Genomic DNA, 12359 nt, shown 5'->3' with positions numbered 1-12359 from the left:
TTGTTCATCCAGCCTTTGTATTATTCTATCTCCATACATGACAGTGATGAAGTGCCTCAGCGTGGCGTCTCAGGCTAAGTTCTGAAAAATGAAGTTATTCGTTGCAGAGGGAGCAGGGTTGAGCAGTCGAGGCTCGTGGGCACCTGAAGGTCTTCCCATTCTTCTCGCTTGATCTGCGCCGGTCTAAACAGGACCATCCATCTAAATCAGAACCCAGTCCATGCATTACTTGTAGCATACACTTTTTTTTTCACAAAAAATTACCACATCATCATTTCTCAAGTAAACGAGGCAGAAACAGAAAGGTCGACAAAGAATGCCGGGAATGCAGTCATGGTCAATGTAATAAATTTAGTCAAATGATATCAAAGACTTTCTTAGTCTGCTTTGTGTCTTCCTCTCCTCTCCTCTTGACCCTGTCACGAAGATGGTGCATCTGCCATAATGCCATAATGTGTCATGGGCTTTAAGAATAAAGAATATTCTACTTTGATGTTTTATTCTATTAGTTATGTGCCAGGTGTACAGGAAATACTCACACTACAATAAACAGCGCTGTAATAAATCAATGTCTACCAAAATCCCCTTAAATGAGAGTTCTTGAAAAGATCTGACGTTAAATCGTTAACATAAAAAGAGGCTAAATCAAATTCCCCAGGAGTACCCAGTGTTCCGCCGACAATTTCTGTCTCCATTTTTCCTCAGCTGATCTTTTTCTGTCTGTGTCTCCACAGAGTCACTAATCATGTACGATGCAACTAGGATGCCGTCCCCTAAGGACGGTTCAAACGGGGTGGCCCAGCCGGTTGTCCCCGGAGCCGCAGCAGGATCAGGAGCTCTTGCGCCAACTGCAGTCCTACAAACCACGACTGAGGACGGGCAGCATGGTACGGGGGAGGAGGAGCCCAAAGCAGAGCCTGTCCTGGTGAAGAAGCCGCACCGAGAGATTCTGGACCACGAGAGGAAAAGGAGGGTGGAGCTCAAATGTATGGAGCTCCAGGAGATGATGGAGGAGCAGGGGTAAGTAGATGCGACCAGCAAACAACAACCTTAACACAATGGGCCTCATGCAAGAACCACTATAATGGATGCACTTAAAACTGATGTATTTGTATGTCATGTTAGAATCTTTATAGTTATTAGTATTGTTATAACAACAATCAAATATGAATGACATTGAAGTTTTAATAAGAAATAGAAAATCAACTAAAACAAACATGGTCACACTTAATTTTATAGTGCACTAATAAGCTGTAACAAGCGTTACTTTATATGCAAACTAAAAACAATATGTACTTTATCATACATTAAAAATAAAATACACTCATGCCAATAGACTCTTATAAGGATGTAACTATAAACTATAACTATAAATGGTAGATTTGACCTTATTCTGTCGTGCGGATCTTTACTCTCAGAAACTCTTTCAAGGCTCTAACAGTGGGTGACAATGCATTCTCTTTCATGTTGCCCCCACAGTCAGTATAACCTCACCGACAATATACTATTCTCCCCAGCTGACATTTCTCAGCAGTTTGACTTCAACTCAAAACATTTCTTCATTATCTCTCTTACAGCACAGTGCTGCTCTGATGACACGACACTGGAGGCTGTGATGATTTTTTTTAAATAGTTCTATAGTCAACAACCGACACTGTTAGCTCTACTACAGTTTCATCTCAGATTATGCAAATGATCAATCTAGCCTACACATTCCAACTCAGAGTAAAGAGTCATGTTGCTAGACATTTATTCAGTGTTGTGGATGGTGGACAAATCTCACGGATGAAAGTACGATAGTTTTGGAAAAAGGATATGACAATGTTCCTGCATGATGTCCGAAATGTTGCATAAAAACACTGAGGCTGCACTGAATAAATGTTGTTTGAACAGGCAAGCTAACAATCCTTTTGCACTGGGTATTTGATGTCAAGTGACATTACCATTTGCAGGGAAACAGCAGGTTGTTTATCTTTTCTTTGCTGTTCACTTACTGTGGCGCTGGTTGGAGGTTGGAGCCATGAAACCACTCTGTGCGTAGGGGAGAGCTTGACATTGACAGGTATGTACCTGTACGGGTGCTGAGTTCACAAGCTGCAGCAAAACATTACATTCAAAATCTGTTACCTGCCAAAAGTCATTTTCATTGCAGTAATGGGAAGCGGAAACAGGAGCAGAGGAGGGTACTAAACATTAGAGGGTTGTGTTTTTGCAAGGAAATGGTGCATAGCAGCGGTACTTTGGGGCTATGGCTATTTTTAGCAACACGGCAAGGACATTTTATCAGTAGCTGTGATCTGTCACGACCAATCAAGTATTTCTTTTCATTACCAATAAAAGCAGTGTATTTGTATGCTGCTCTAGAATACCATGTAACACAAAGAGAACTCAACAGTGTGGTTCCAGAAGTAACAATTAGACTTTTCTGAATAGATATTTTGATTATCAGCCATAATATTGAAACCACTCAAGGTAGACTGAGCACAAGCTGCGAGATTGTGAAACAGTATTATATTCTCCTGTTGAAGCCTCAAGTCCACATGGTATATAAAAAAAGTCTTATTCATGATGTCAAAAAGATAACGATGATGTGTTATTCCTTCACACTTAAAATACGTATGTACACAGTCTTGTACACTTGCTTTTTTTTCTCTCCATTTTCTAATATATTTTGTGTGGCTCCAAGACAAATGTTTTATGGTCACAGTTCATCTCGTCATTGGTTGGCCTGGTTCCAGGCTTTATACTATTTCTACAAGGATTTTCTGAAACGTTCATGGAGAAAATGAATGGGAAATTTACTCCGGGAACTAGAGCCATTCTAAATGTGGGCAGTCACTGTCCCGCTCTATTAAACTAATGTCCTGTGGGAGTTTGCACTCGTCCTAAGATAAGTGTGTCCCAGCATAGGAAGCAGTTCAGGGAGTGAAGGACACTGCACGGAGTGTTTTGGCAGAGACCGGTGTACTTCCTGCTTGGCCAGCTGCCCCAGATAACGTTACTGGCAGTGTTCACAATTAGCATCCCAGTGAAGGATCGTGTCCTCTTCACTGGACCATTTGCAGTGACATGACATGGTTGGGCGCCTGTGGAGAATCAAGGAGGCGGTGAGGATATACGACTGTTTATGTTGGAGATCTATACACTGTCCCCAAGCTGATGGTGGGAGTTCCTAATTGACAGATGATAATGACAGAAACCACTGGTTGCTGGGAATTCCATCTGCAAAATTATAAGAAAAGATTTAAAAGACTGAAATGTCTCATGTTAAAATAAAAAACAACTCGTATAACCTCAATTCAAGCTTTTTAATTAATGTTTGAATTTTGGTAAAAACATAAAAATGATGTGGTTTAAGCAGGTCAAGCAACACAGCCTTTAACAAATATAGCAGCCTCACAGCAAAGACATGAATTTAACTCACAGATGAAAATCTCATAAACACACAACACAACACACACATATATGATACAGAAAGCTTCACACATCAGCAGCAGCCATTCATACTTTACTCATATTTGATATTTGCAGTCACCACATGAACTTTGCATTTATGGCCTTATCCTCAAGTAATGGTTATCAGTGAGGTTGTCATAGTGACCTTAAGGTCGACATATTTCAGTCTGTTTCAATAGAATTCAGTTCAATGTCAGGGTGGGCTTGGTTTGCTTTAAGGCTTTGTCTGTTGAACTGTTGTTGTGTCTCCAATTGGTCCCAATCTTCAACCTTAGGGATGGCCTGAGGCACGAAGAAACACACACACACACACACACATACACACACACACACACACACATATTGTCATAGGTCACTTGTCGTTACTTGATATGACATACCAACTATTTGGACTATAGAGACTTATCCTAACCACTACTTGCCTAACCTTGTCCCTTATCCACTGATCCAAAAATCATCTTTTCCCAATTTCCTGCAGGACTCTTGTCCTCATTAGACAACCAGTCCCTAGTTATAGCTGGTCTCCAGTTTGAAACATGTCCACAAAGGTAAACTACGACATACAGACAGACAGACTGACAGACAGACAGATAGACAGACAGACAGAGACACACACTGTTGCTTGGATAACTCTCGGCTACGTGAGACTGTAATTAATGACGAGCCCTGTGATCCTTTCTGTGTACAGAGGAAATTCACTTTCCCTCTGATATCTAGTGACATTTTATTCACATCACATTTGTCGTGATTGAAAGCCTGCTCATCCTTGATAGATTACAGAAGGGTGATTTAATTGAATAAAGGGCAAGCCAATTATTGAGAATTCTTTTGGTTGAGGCTAGATATGACAGGTGACTGACACAAAGTTAATTGTCAGAATATGATCTGTGTTTTTCAATCTGAAAAAATACAAACTACTCCTATTTGTTCTCTATGTTCTCTTCTGGCAATAATTGACAGAACCACATTTCGTGCTGCTGATCATTTTAGTTTAGTGTAGGGAGGTTCACAAATAAGGAGATGGTTTAAAGTTTCTTTTTCTCCCCATTCGTTAACCCTTCCCTTCGTTAGACAGCATGACTGGGCTTGTCAGACAGTAAGACCTCATTAAGACTGAAGGGTAATGGTTGAGCTATGCCAGGCTGACGCAAGCTGAGAAGGAACTGCTGGAGTTAACAAAAAAAAAAGAAGAGGAGGTTCTCTGTTGCCTTCTGTCAAGGTCCACTCATCTCCTGCCTTGAGTGGACATAGCTGCTCCTGGTTTGAGAGCCATGTAAAAGAGCCCTGAAGTCTAGTGGAACAGTGTAGTGGCAGGCAGCAGCTCGGCTAATGATGACAGAATACAAGAGGACCAGACGCCCACACTGGCCAGCTCCACTCCCTCTGCAGACTGCACCAGCTCGGCTGGCAGGCGGTCGCACTTGAAGGACGGCGACCACTCAGCTGAGTGTTAAAGCTCCGGACAAACTCAACTCATCTTGTTAAGCTACAATAAAGGGAGAATCTCATTTGCCAGCCTGGCTCAGCCAAGTTCATCCTGCCTCTCCAATTTCTAATGTGCCTCTTTAAATGACAGTGTGCGTGTGCATGTGTGCAGGATTAAGGGATAGAGCAGGGGGATGAAACACAGGGGTAGGGACAGAGAGCAATGCCAGACATTAGACACAATTAAGATGGTTGCTGGAGTCTGTTTTACATTTTTTGTGGATTGAAGACAGAGGGCTCAGCTTCCCCCGGGATTCCTCGCCCTAAGACTACGATGAAGGATGAGGCTGGGGGCGGTTAGGACACCTGCCTCCCTCTCTAACCATGCCAGCATAGCAGACACTCCCCTCCTATCTTTGACACACAACCCCCCTGATTCAGCTCGTTTCCAAAGATAAGACCAGGATAAATAGTCTGTCTTGAGTGATGGCCTCACCTTGGGAGCCAATTAAAGAGGACACAGCAATTAAAAGAGTCTGTTCATTTAGCTGTCGAAGACCTGGCTGCATCCCCCATTCACTGGAGCATTGAGTGCTCGGCCCCTGCAGGGAACATTGACCTTTTTTGTGACAGGCTGAAGGTTATATAAACGTCGGGCTATTTATACATGACATCTGTCTGGAAGCATGAGGCATGATCTGTTCGTGTAGCTTTGAAGAAGATGGTATATACCTCTACTGTGAATATTCTGATACCTTAAAATATTGTCTACTTTTACACAACTTCTGGTACGTTCTGATAGCATAACTTACTGACCGAGTTCAAGTTCAAGGGCTGCTCTGCACGTAAGGGATAGCACAGGCCATTTCCCCCACTAATTGAGCCATAATGGTTCTCACTCCTGTGGAGTCCGAGCCTTTTCCCAGCTCTTTAATGAGCCCCCTTCACATGGCCTCACTCAGCCTAAACTGCGGGCTGCTGGGACGCTGCATACGCACCCACACAATGCATGCACACACACAGAAAGGTTGTGCACCGGGCCTGTCTAATAATGTATGCAGGAAACAGTGTGTGCCACCATTGGTAAGAGCTTTTATAATAAGGGGAAAGAGAGAAAATATTGTTGTTCTTGCTTCACCAAGCAGAAAAATTTGATGTGCTGTTGTGTATTATAATCTAAATATGTGTTGTTTTAAAGTCAAGTAGGGAGGTGTAGCCTGGCAAATGCAAATAAGACACGATGCCACTGGGATGTAACAGAATTTGCACATTAAACAGTTTATAGAGAACTCAGTCTGAGAGGAACGAGATGGCCTGGGATCACCACAATTGCTCTGAAATAGCCCTTACTGCCACAGTAACATCTGCAGTGACACTATGAATTGCAGGACACGAGTAGCTAGGATCGTATTAAGGCAGCTGCTCTCAGAGCCTCTGAGGCTGGAGCAAATAACTATCTCAGCACTGATGGAGGTTTTCCTGTAGGCCAAAGCCTGTGTCATAAGACGATAAGCCTGTTTCTTATAAGACTGAAAATTGGAGGGGATAGAATCTCCTGAACAATGACCAGTTTTATACAATGTCAAGGGGGCGAGGGGTTGGGGGGAAGGGAGGGGCTGCCAAGCCAATATAGTACATTCTAAACAAACAGCTTCAAATGCTGTTGTTACAGGGTCTTAGAGAAGAGGAGCAATCAAGAGAGGTCAGATTGTTGTGCTCTTTCATCTCCAACATGAGAGAAAGGTAGACTCTGTCTTAGTCCCGTCTCTTCTGGACTGTCTCTAGTGCCTGTTATCTAACCACAGAATCGATGAATCTGGAGAGCATCAATCGAAAATCCTCTCCACCCGAGAGTTAAACTATCGCGGCAGCCTCACTGTGGCACTGAGTAGGTCTTTTTAATTCTGCCCCCAAAATAGAAATGTGGGGGTGTTCAGGTTTGCCCCTGCCGTGTTCCCAGCACCATTCAATCTTCTTAACTACATTGGCATCATTTTGCCTCTGTACTCTTTTCAGGGTGATTGATGGCTGCAGAGTTTCATAGGTGTGCAGTAGTGCCTTGGGACAACTTGTGGAAAAAGGCTCTTCAGACGGCAAATGCAGAGACATCAGTGGCACTGAGGAGGCGCGCGCACACACACACACACACACAAACACACACACACACACACACACACAAGCAGACATCCACATATCCATGCAAGTCTTCATCAAATCGAGGACTATCAGCATAAGCTGGGCCACAGCTATTCATTTTCAGGGATCATGAGTTAATGGGGGAAATCTGTGGGTGCTTGGTGCTCTCTAATTACTCCAATCAAGTTCTTTAATCGTGGTGATTTTTCATTGCTGGGGTGGGGGAAGCCCCTCACTCTGATTGATGTCTGCTGTCTCTCTCTGTTCAAATCACCAGGACTTTGCATGCTCTCCGCACTGGGCCTGGGCTAAATGGCTTTCATTCGGCTCCACTTGGGTAACTGTGGCCTCCCACCTCATACACATAACATGCACACATTAGTGAAAATATACACGCACTGCTGCACAGCACTCATTTTTTATTTGAAGTCGGTGTTACCGAGCTTTGCTGAGAGTGACCACTCCAGTCAGCTCCCTGCTACCTATACAGCTGCAGAAAGTGCTAATTGAATGTGCACAGGAGAGATGTGCTGTTTTACTGTGCTAATAGCTGCCGTCCAATATCCTATATGTGGCTATTTACACGGAATGACTAAGAGCTCATTATGGATTTTTCTTCCATCATTAAAGAAACAGTTGTCAGTCTCACACAAACATGGTCATATTCTTTTGACTTCGTTGTGTCCACGAATTTTTATCTCTGTGGGTGAACCTGCCAACCATTCAGCAGATACCTGCAGGCATTCAGGGGCTGTGGGGGATTCTCTTGGCCCATATTTCTAAGCCCTGTGACTCTTTGAGAAAACAGTGTTGGTGTGGAACATACAAACTCTAGAATCATCCAAAAGAAACACACTTTGTCTCGCTTCATGCTGTGAAGCTGTGCTGTGCTTCAGAATCGAGCAATAGACTGAGAAAGAAGTGGAGAAGAAAGAGGGGCAAGTGATTCAGAGTCAACATAGGACTTAGCCCCACAAGTTATGACCCCGTTTCTTTTTTGCTTTAGCTGTGGTGGCAACAGAGATAGCTGCAGGGGACTAACACCCTCATCAACCGCAGCACAATGCGAGAGAGAAAGCCCCACAGTCATGGCAGAAGTTTTGCCAGAATGCATTCATTCAGCTAGTAACCTTTCTGAGCCTTCTCATCCTTTTACCTATTGTACACTGTTTTCGATCCACAACAGACAGCTGAAAGCACTCGGCAACTGCTGTCGAGTTGTCGGGAAGCAGCTAATGTATATGGCTCCTAGGTCGTGCATTGGAAAAAGGCTGAATATAAAGTGCGTGTTTATGCCCTCCATTGTGCTGAGCCGACAGCCACTGGGCTGAGAGATTGCCTTACAGTGGGACCTGATGGTGCTGTCACACCAGCTGGCTTCTCTTCTGTTGGCCCATCTTCCAGCCGTTACAGCTCTCCATCACACTTCTCCTAATCTGGTTCTCCGCCCTGTCAGGGTGCTGACAGCGCCCAGCTCAGAATACATGATATCAGCTGCTATATTTAATCTGAGAAAAAAATAAACACTCCTCAGATTAATACCATTTCCATGCTAAAATGAGCACTCGTGCATTTACAATCCAGCTTATTGAACTGGTTCTGGCACGAGCTGCTGTTGAGAGAAGGAAAGAATCTAGTGCGCCTTTATTTCAGCACTGAGTGATGGACAGCTCCCCTACACTATTCCCAATAGAGCTCCCATGTCAAACTCATTAAACAGGACAAAGAGCTGTGTGCTACGACCTGACCCCGTTTTTCTTCTTTTTAATTGAATTTTATGTCTATATTTGTTCGAATGAGGTAAAAAAAGAACATCCACACACTCAAATCTACACAAATGTGTATATTTTCAAAGATAAGATTGATTTCTTTAAGTTCCAGCACCTCAGCCAAGCCTGATACTGGATGGGTGGCTGGGGATCACGAGGTAGAGCAGGTTGTTCTCTAACCAGAAGGTAGAGGTTTCAATCCCCCAAATTGCCCTTGAAGGCAGTGCCAGCAGTGTGATTTATGGTAGAGAACGTGCTGCACATATCCACTGTATGATTGTGTTTGTGAGTGGGTGAATGGTATAAAACTGTACTGTCAAGAGCTCTGAGTGATCATAAAGGCTATAGAAAAGCGCTATGTTAATACAGACAGAATTTTTTTCTTACGTTTACATTTGTTTGCATTTTGGCCATCACTCAGCATGTGCTGAATCAGCTATTAGCAGCTCCTGTCTGCAGTGTACACAAGGTTGTAGTGACAACCTAGTATCTAGGTGTTCAAATCTGATTGAGAAATAACTCAGAGAAGAACACATTCCGATGCAAATTGCAGGCATCGCCCTCTGAGGGTGTTGAAGTACATTAATTGCCTCCATGTGTCACACCCTCTGCTGCAGCTGCAGCTGTTGAGCGTGTTAATAAGTGGAGCCAACATGTGGAAAGCCCAGAAGAGTGCAGACAATTAATTTAATGGCCATGTATTGGAATGAGCTGTTCAGCAATCATGGCTGTCCTCTCGTGATGTAAGGTATAGATATACTATATACAGCAATGAAATGGAGGAGGGAGATGTCGCTTCTTAGCCTTTATTCCGGTTATTATTTTTTTCACTGGTTTTCTTTTATCCAAGCTACAAGCCGCTGATAAAGTTAAAGAGTAAGTTGTAAAATTCAGTTATTTACGTTCTTGCGCACAGTTGGATGGGAAGATTAATGCCACTCTGGTAGCTATTTTCTAAATATGAAGCTCTTGTTGTTGAACTCGATATAAACATTACAGTACATCATTAATGGTGGAGGCTTCCAGTCAGTCTAAGTCTTTGATGTCTGGGTCCTAGCCTCACTTTTTACAGCTTTATTAATTCTCTGCCTTTCCCCTCCCTATCCAGTCCCCCTCTCCGCCGCCATGTTCCTGAATCTCTGTAGCTCATTACAGCACATTACCGCAGCCAGGGCAAAATGTGTCGGTTGGTGTAAGACGGTGTGAATACATCAGGAGAACAGCTCGGCGTTCGTTGCATTGAAAAGGCCATGTACTGTCACAGACTCGCATAACTATCCTCTGAGAATCTGTAGAATAAATTTGACTCCACTCCCTCTGTTGTGCTTGTTCAGACGGGCTGGTTGAATTATTACTCTGCCCCTTGCAGAGCTGTCACTGCATTGTCAGTGGCAGGCTTATGGTCAAAGGCTCTGTTATTAACAGACTGGGAGGGATGTAGCCCGAATCTGAATGCATAAACAATTTTACCATTTAACATTTTGTTATGTTCTGCACATAGTCAGATTACAATGAATTAAAGTATAACTGATCAGTGTGATGCTCCTCGGCTGCACCCACGGCCACAATACACCTGAAATGAAATGAGATTTTCTCGCTAAGAAAACATTTGAATACAAACCTGCACTGTGACACAGATAGTAAGTTTGTTCATATGCCACCGCAGCGGCTGGCGGTATTCTGTCTGTGTCAGCTTGTTGAAAGCTCCTCACGCTGCCTCTCAGTTCCTCTCTACTCAGCGAGTTATGCTGCGCTCGCCTGCAGAATAAAACATTACACGCAGCCCAGGCCTAAACAAGTAACCCGCCGGGGTTGAACGGTTGACAGTGAGTCGTGAGAATAGACATCACTCAGCTGAGTCTCAAATTTGTTCAGGAAACTGTCAGATGACAGTCTTTGACATTTGTTCAGTCTCTGTGCGATAGCAGGAGATGTCACGAGCATCTGGCAGTTATGACAGACGACAATTAACTTCATCCGGGGCCCCTGCCGCAGTCAGTACCGTTATTAAAAGCTGCTGCTTCACAGGTCTTCACACAATCTCTGGTTAACACTGAGGAGAATTCACGTTGCCCTTGTCTGCGCTCTACTGACGAGCGTCTGTGTTCCTTTGCCTAACCCTAACCCTAACCCTAACGCTTTTGTCCTCATGTTTCCTCAGGTACACAGAAGAAGAGATTCGACAGAAAGTGAGCACGTTCAGACAAATGCTGATGGATAAAGAGGGCGTCATCACCAGAGAAGGATCACACACACAACCAGTGTAAGTCATTTCACTACTTTATTTACCCCCCCCCCCCAGATCTGCAAAGTATCTTACAATCAAATCTATATGAAATAAAGTGAAGAGTACAATATTTCTCTTCTGAAATGTACTTGAGTAGAAGTATAAAAAACAATAAGTAGAGAGGAAGAACCTTGAAACTGTACTTAATACAGTACTTGAGTAGTTGTACTGAATTTCCACCAGTGGTTTTAGTATTTATATAGGAAAAGAGGAAGTTGTGATACAGTATAGATTTGTATTTAGAAAAAGAAAAAAAGATAAAAGCTGCAAAACGGTTGAAGGTTGAAATGGAACAAGGACAAACAATGAAAGATTCTGACAATAATCACATATGCTGTGTTGGTCCATTTTCTTGCACTTTTTAAAATGTGAGATTTTCAATTTTAGGTGTTAATAATTTTTTTATTTGACACATTTACTTTGAATAGCTCTTTTAACAGTTCTCAAAAACACTGAGAAGGCAGATAAAAGCAAATCACGCATTGAAATGTAAATCACATTTGTCAAAAACAAATCAAGCTATTTCCTGCATTGCAAAGATAATGGTGAAAACACATTAAACTTAACACAGAAAAATAAAGATGTATTTCATCTGCACAGAGCACATTACCTGTGCAAATCCAAACAATGTATTCATTAACTCCCCCAGTGTGCATGCAGTGAGTCACCTGACTCCCTCCCTTCGCCTCACATAATACATTTTCAGTGACTTTAATAAGGAACCCAAAGACCTCTGTATTGTATCTATTAATGACTTAATGTTTTTTATAACAGATGAATCTAATAAAATGAGACAGCAATAAATAACAAATGCAAACAGGAATTGATTTTGAAGGAGAGAGTTTGAGAAACGGCCTGCCGGTGTGCTAATGTCTTCCGGCACTTGGTTCCAAAGAATATGCACCATAATTGCAAAGGTGCAATAAATCTTAATTTGAATCCTTGGCATTCGACTGGTAATGCCCCTCGCAGAATGCACTGGGTTTTGTTTAAACCCTGGTGCTCCGAAAATAATCAGTTGCATTTTAAAGTTTATTTCAAACTCTGCTGGAAGCGAATGAGCCGAAGATTGGCATGATAATTGTAAATTTGTTTTGCGTTAAGCCGCAGTGTAAGTTTCAGCACGAGGTGGGAGGGAGAGCATCTCATCTGAGGCAAGCACAGATGGAATGAAAGGAAAGGAAATGAATGAACGGGTATATAGTCATCATCCACACACACACACACACACACACACACACACACAAACACAAAGAGCCATCATTTCAGGCCTGAAAAACATGAGA

At 42.8% G+C, this 12359-nt stretch overlaps 1 protein-coding gene across 1 annotated transcript in view; it reads left to right on the top strand.

The window, feature by feature from the left end:
• The first annotated feature begins 745 nt into the window (after window positions 1-745).
• Window positions 746-12359, top strand: part of srrm3 (serine/arginine repetitive matrix 3) — a 33018-nt gene continuing 21404 nt past the window's right edge. Inside the window, exons 1-2 of the mRNA XM_053442196.1 lie at window positions 746-1020; window positions 10948-11049. Of these exons, the coding sequence (XP_053298171.1) occupies window positions 746-1020; window positions 10948-11049 (377 nt within the window). The remainder of the gene's footprint in view (window positions 1021-10947; window positions 11050-12359) is intronic.

This window comes from Pleuronectes platessa, chromosome 15 (assembly GCF_947347685.1).
Source record: "Pleuronectes platessa chromosome 15, fPlePla1.1, whole genome shotgun sequence".
Classification (NCBI taxonomy): domain Eukaryota; kingdom Metazoa; phylum Chordata; class Actinopteri; order Pleuronectiformes; family Pleuronectidae; genus Pleuronectes; species Pleuronectes platessa.
Note: the sequence above shows the minus strand (reverse complement) of the source record. Positions and strands in the feature narration are given on the sequence as shown.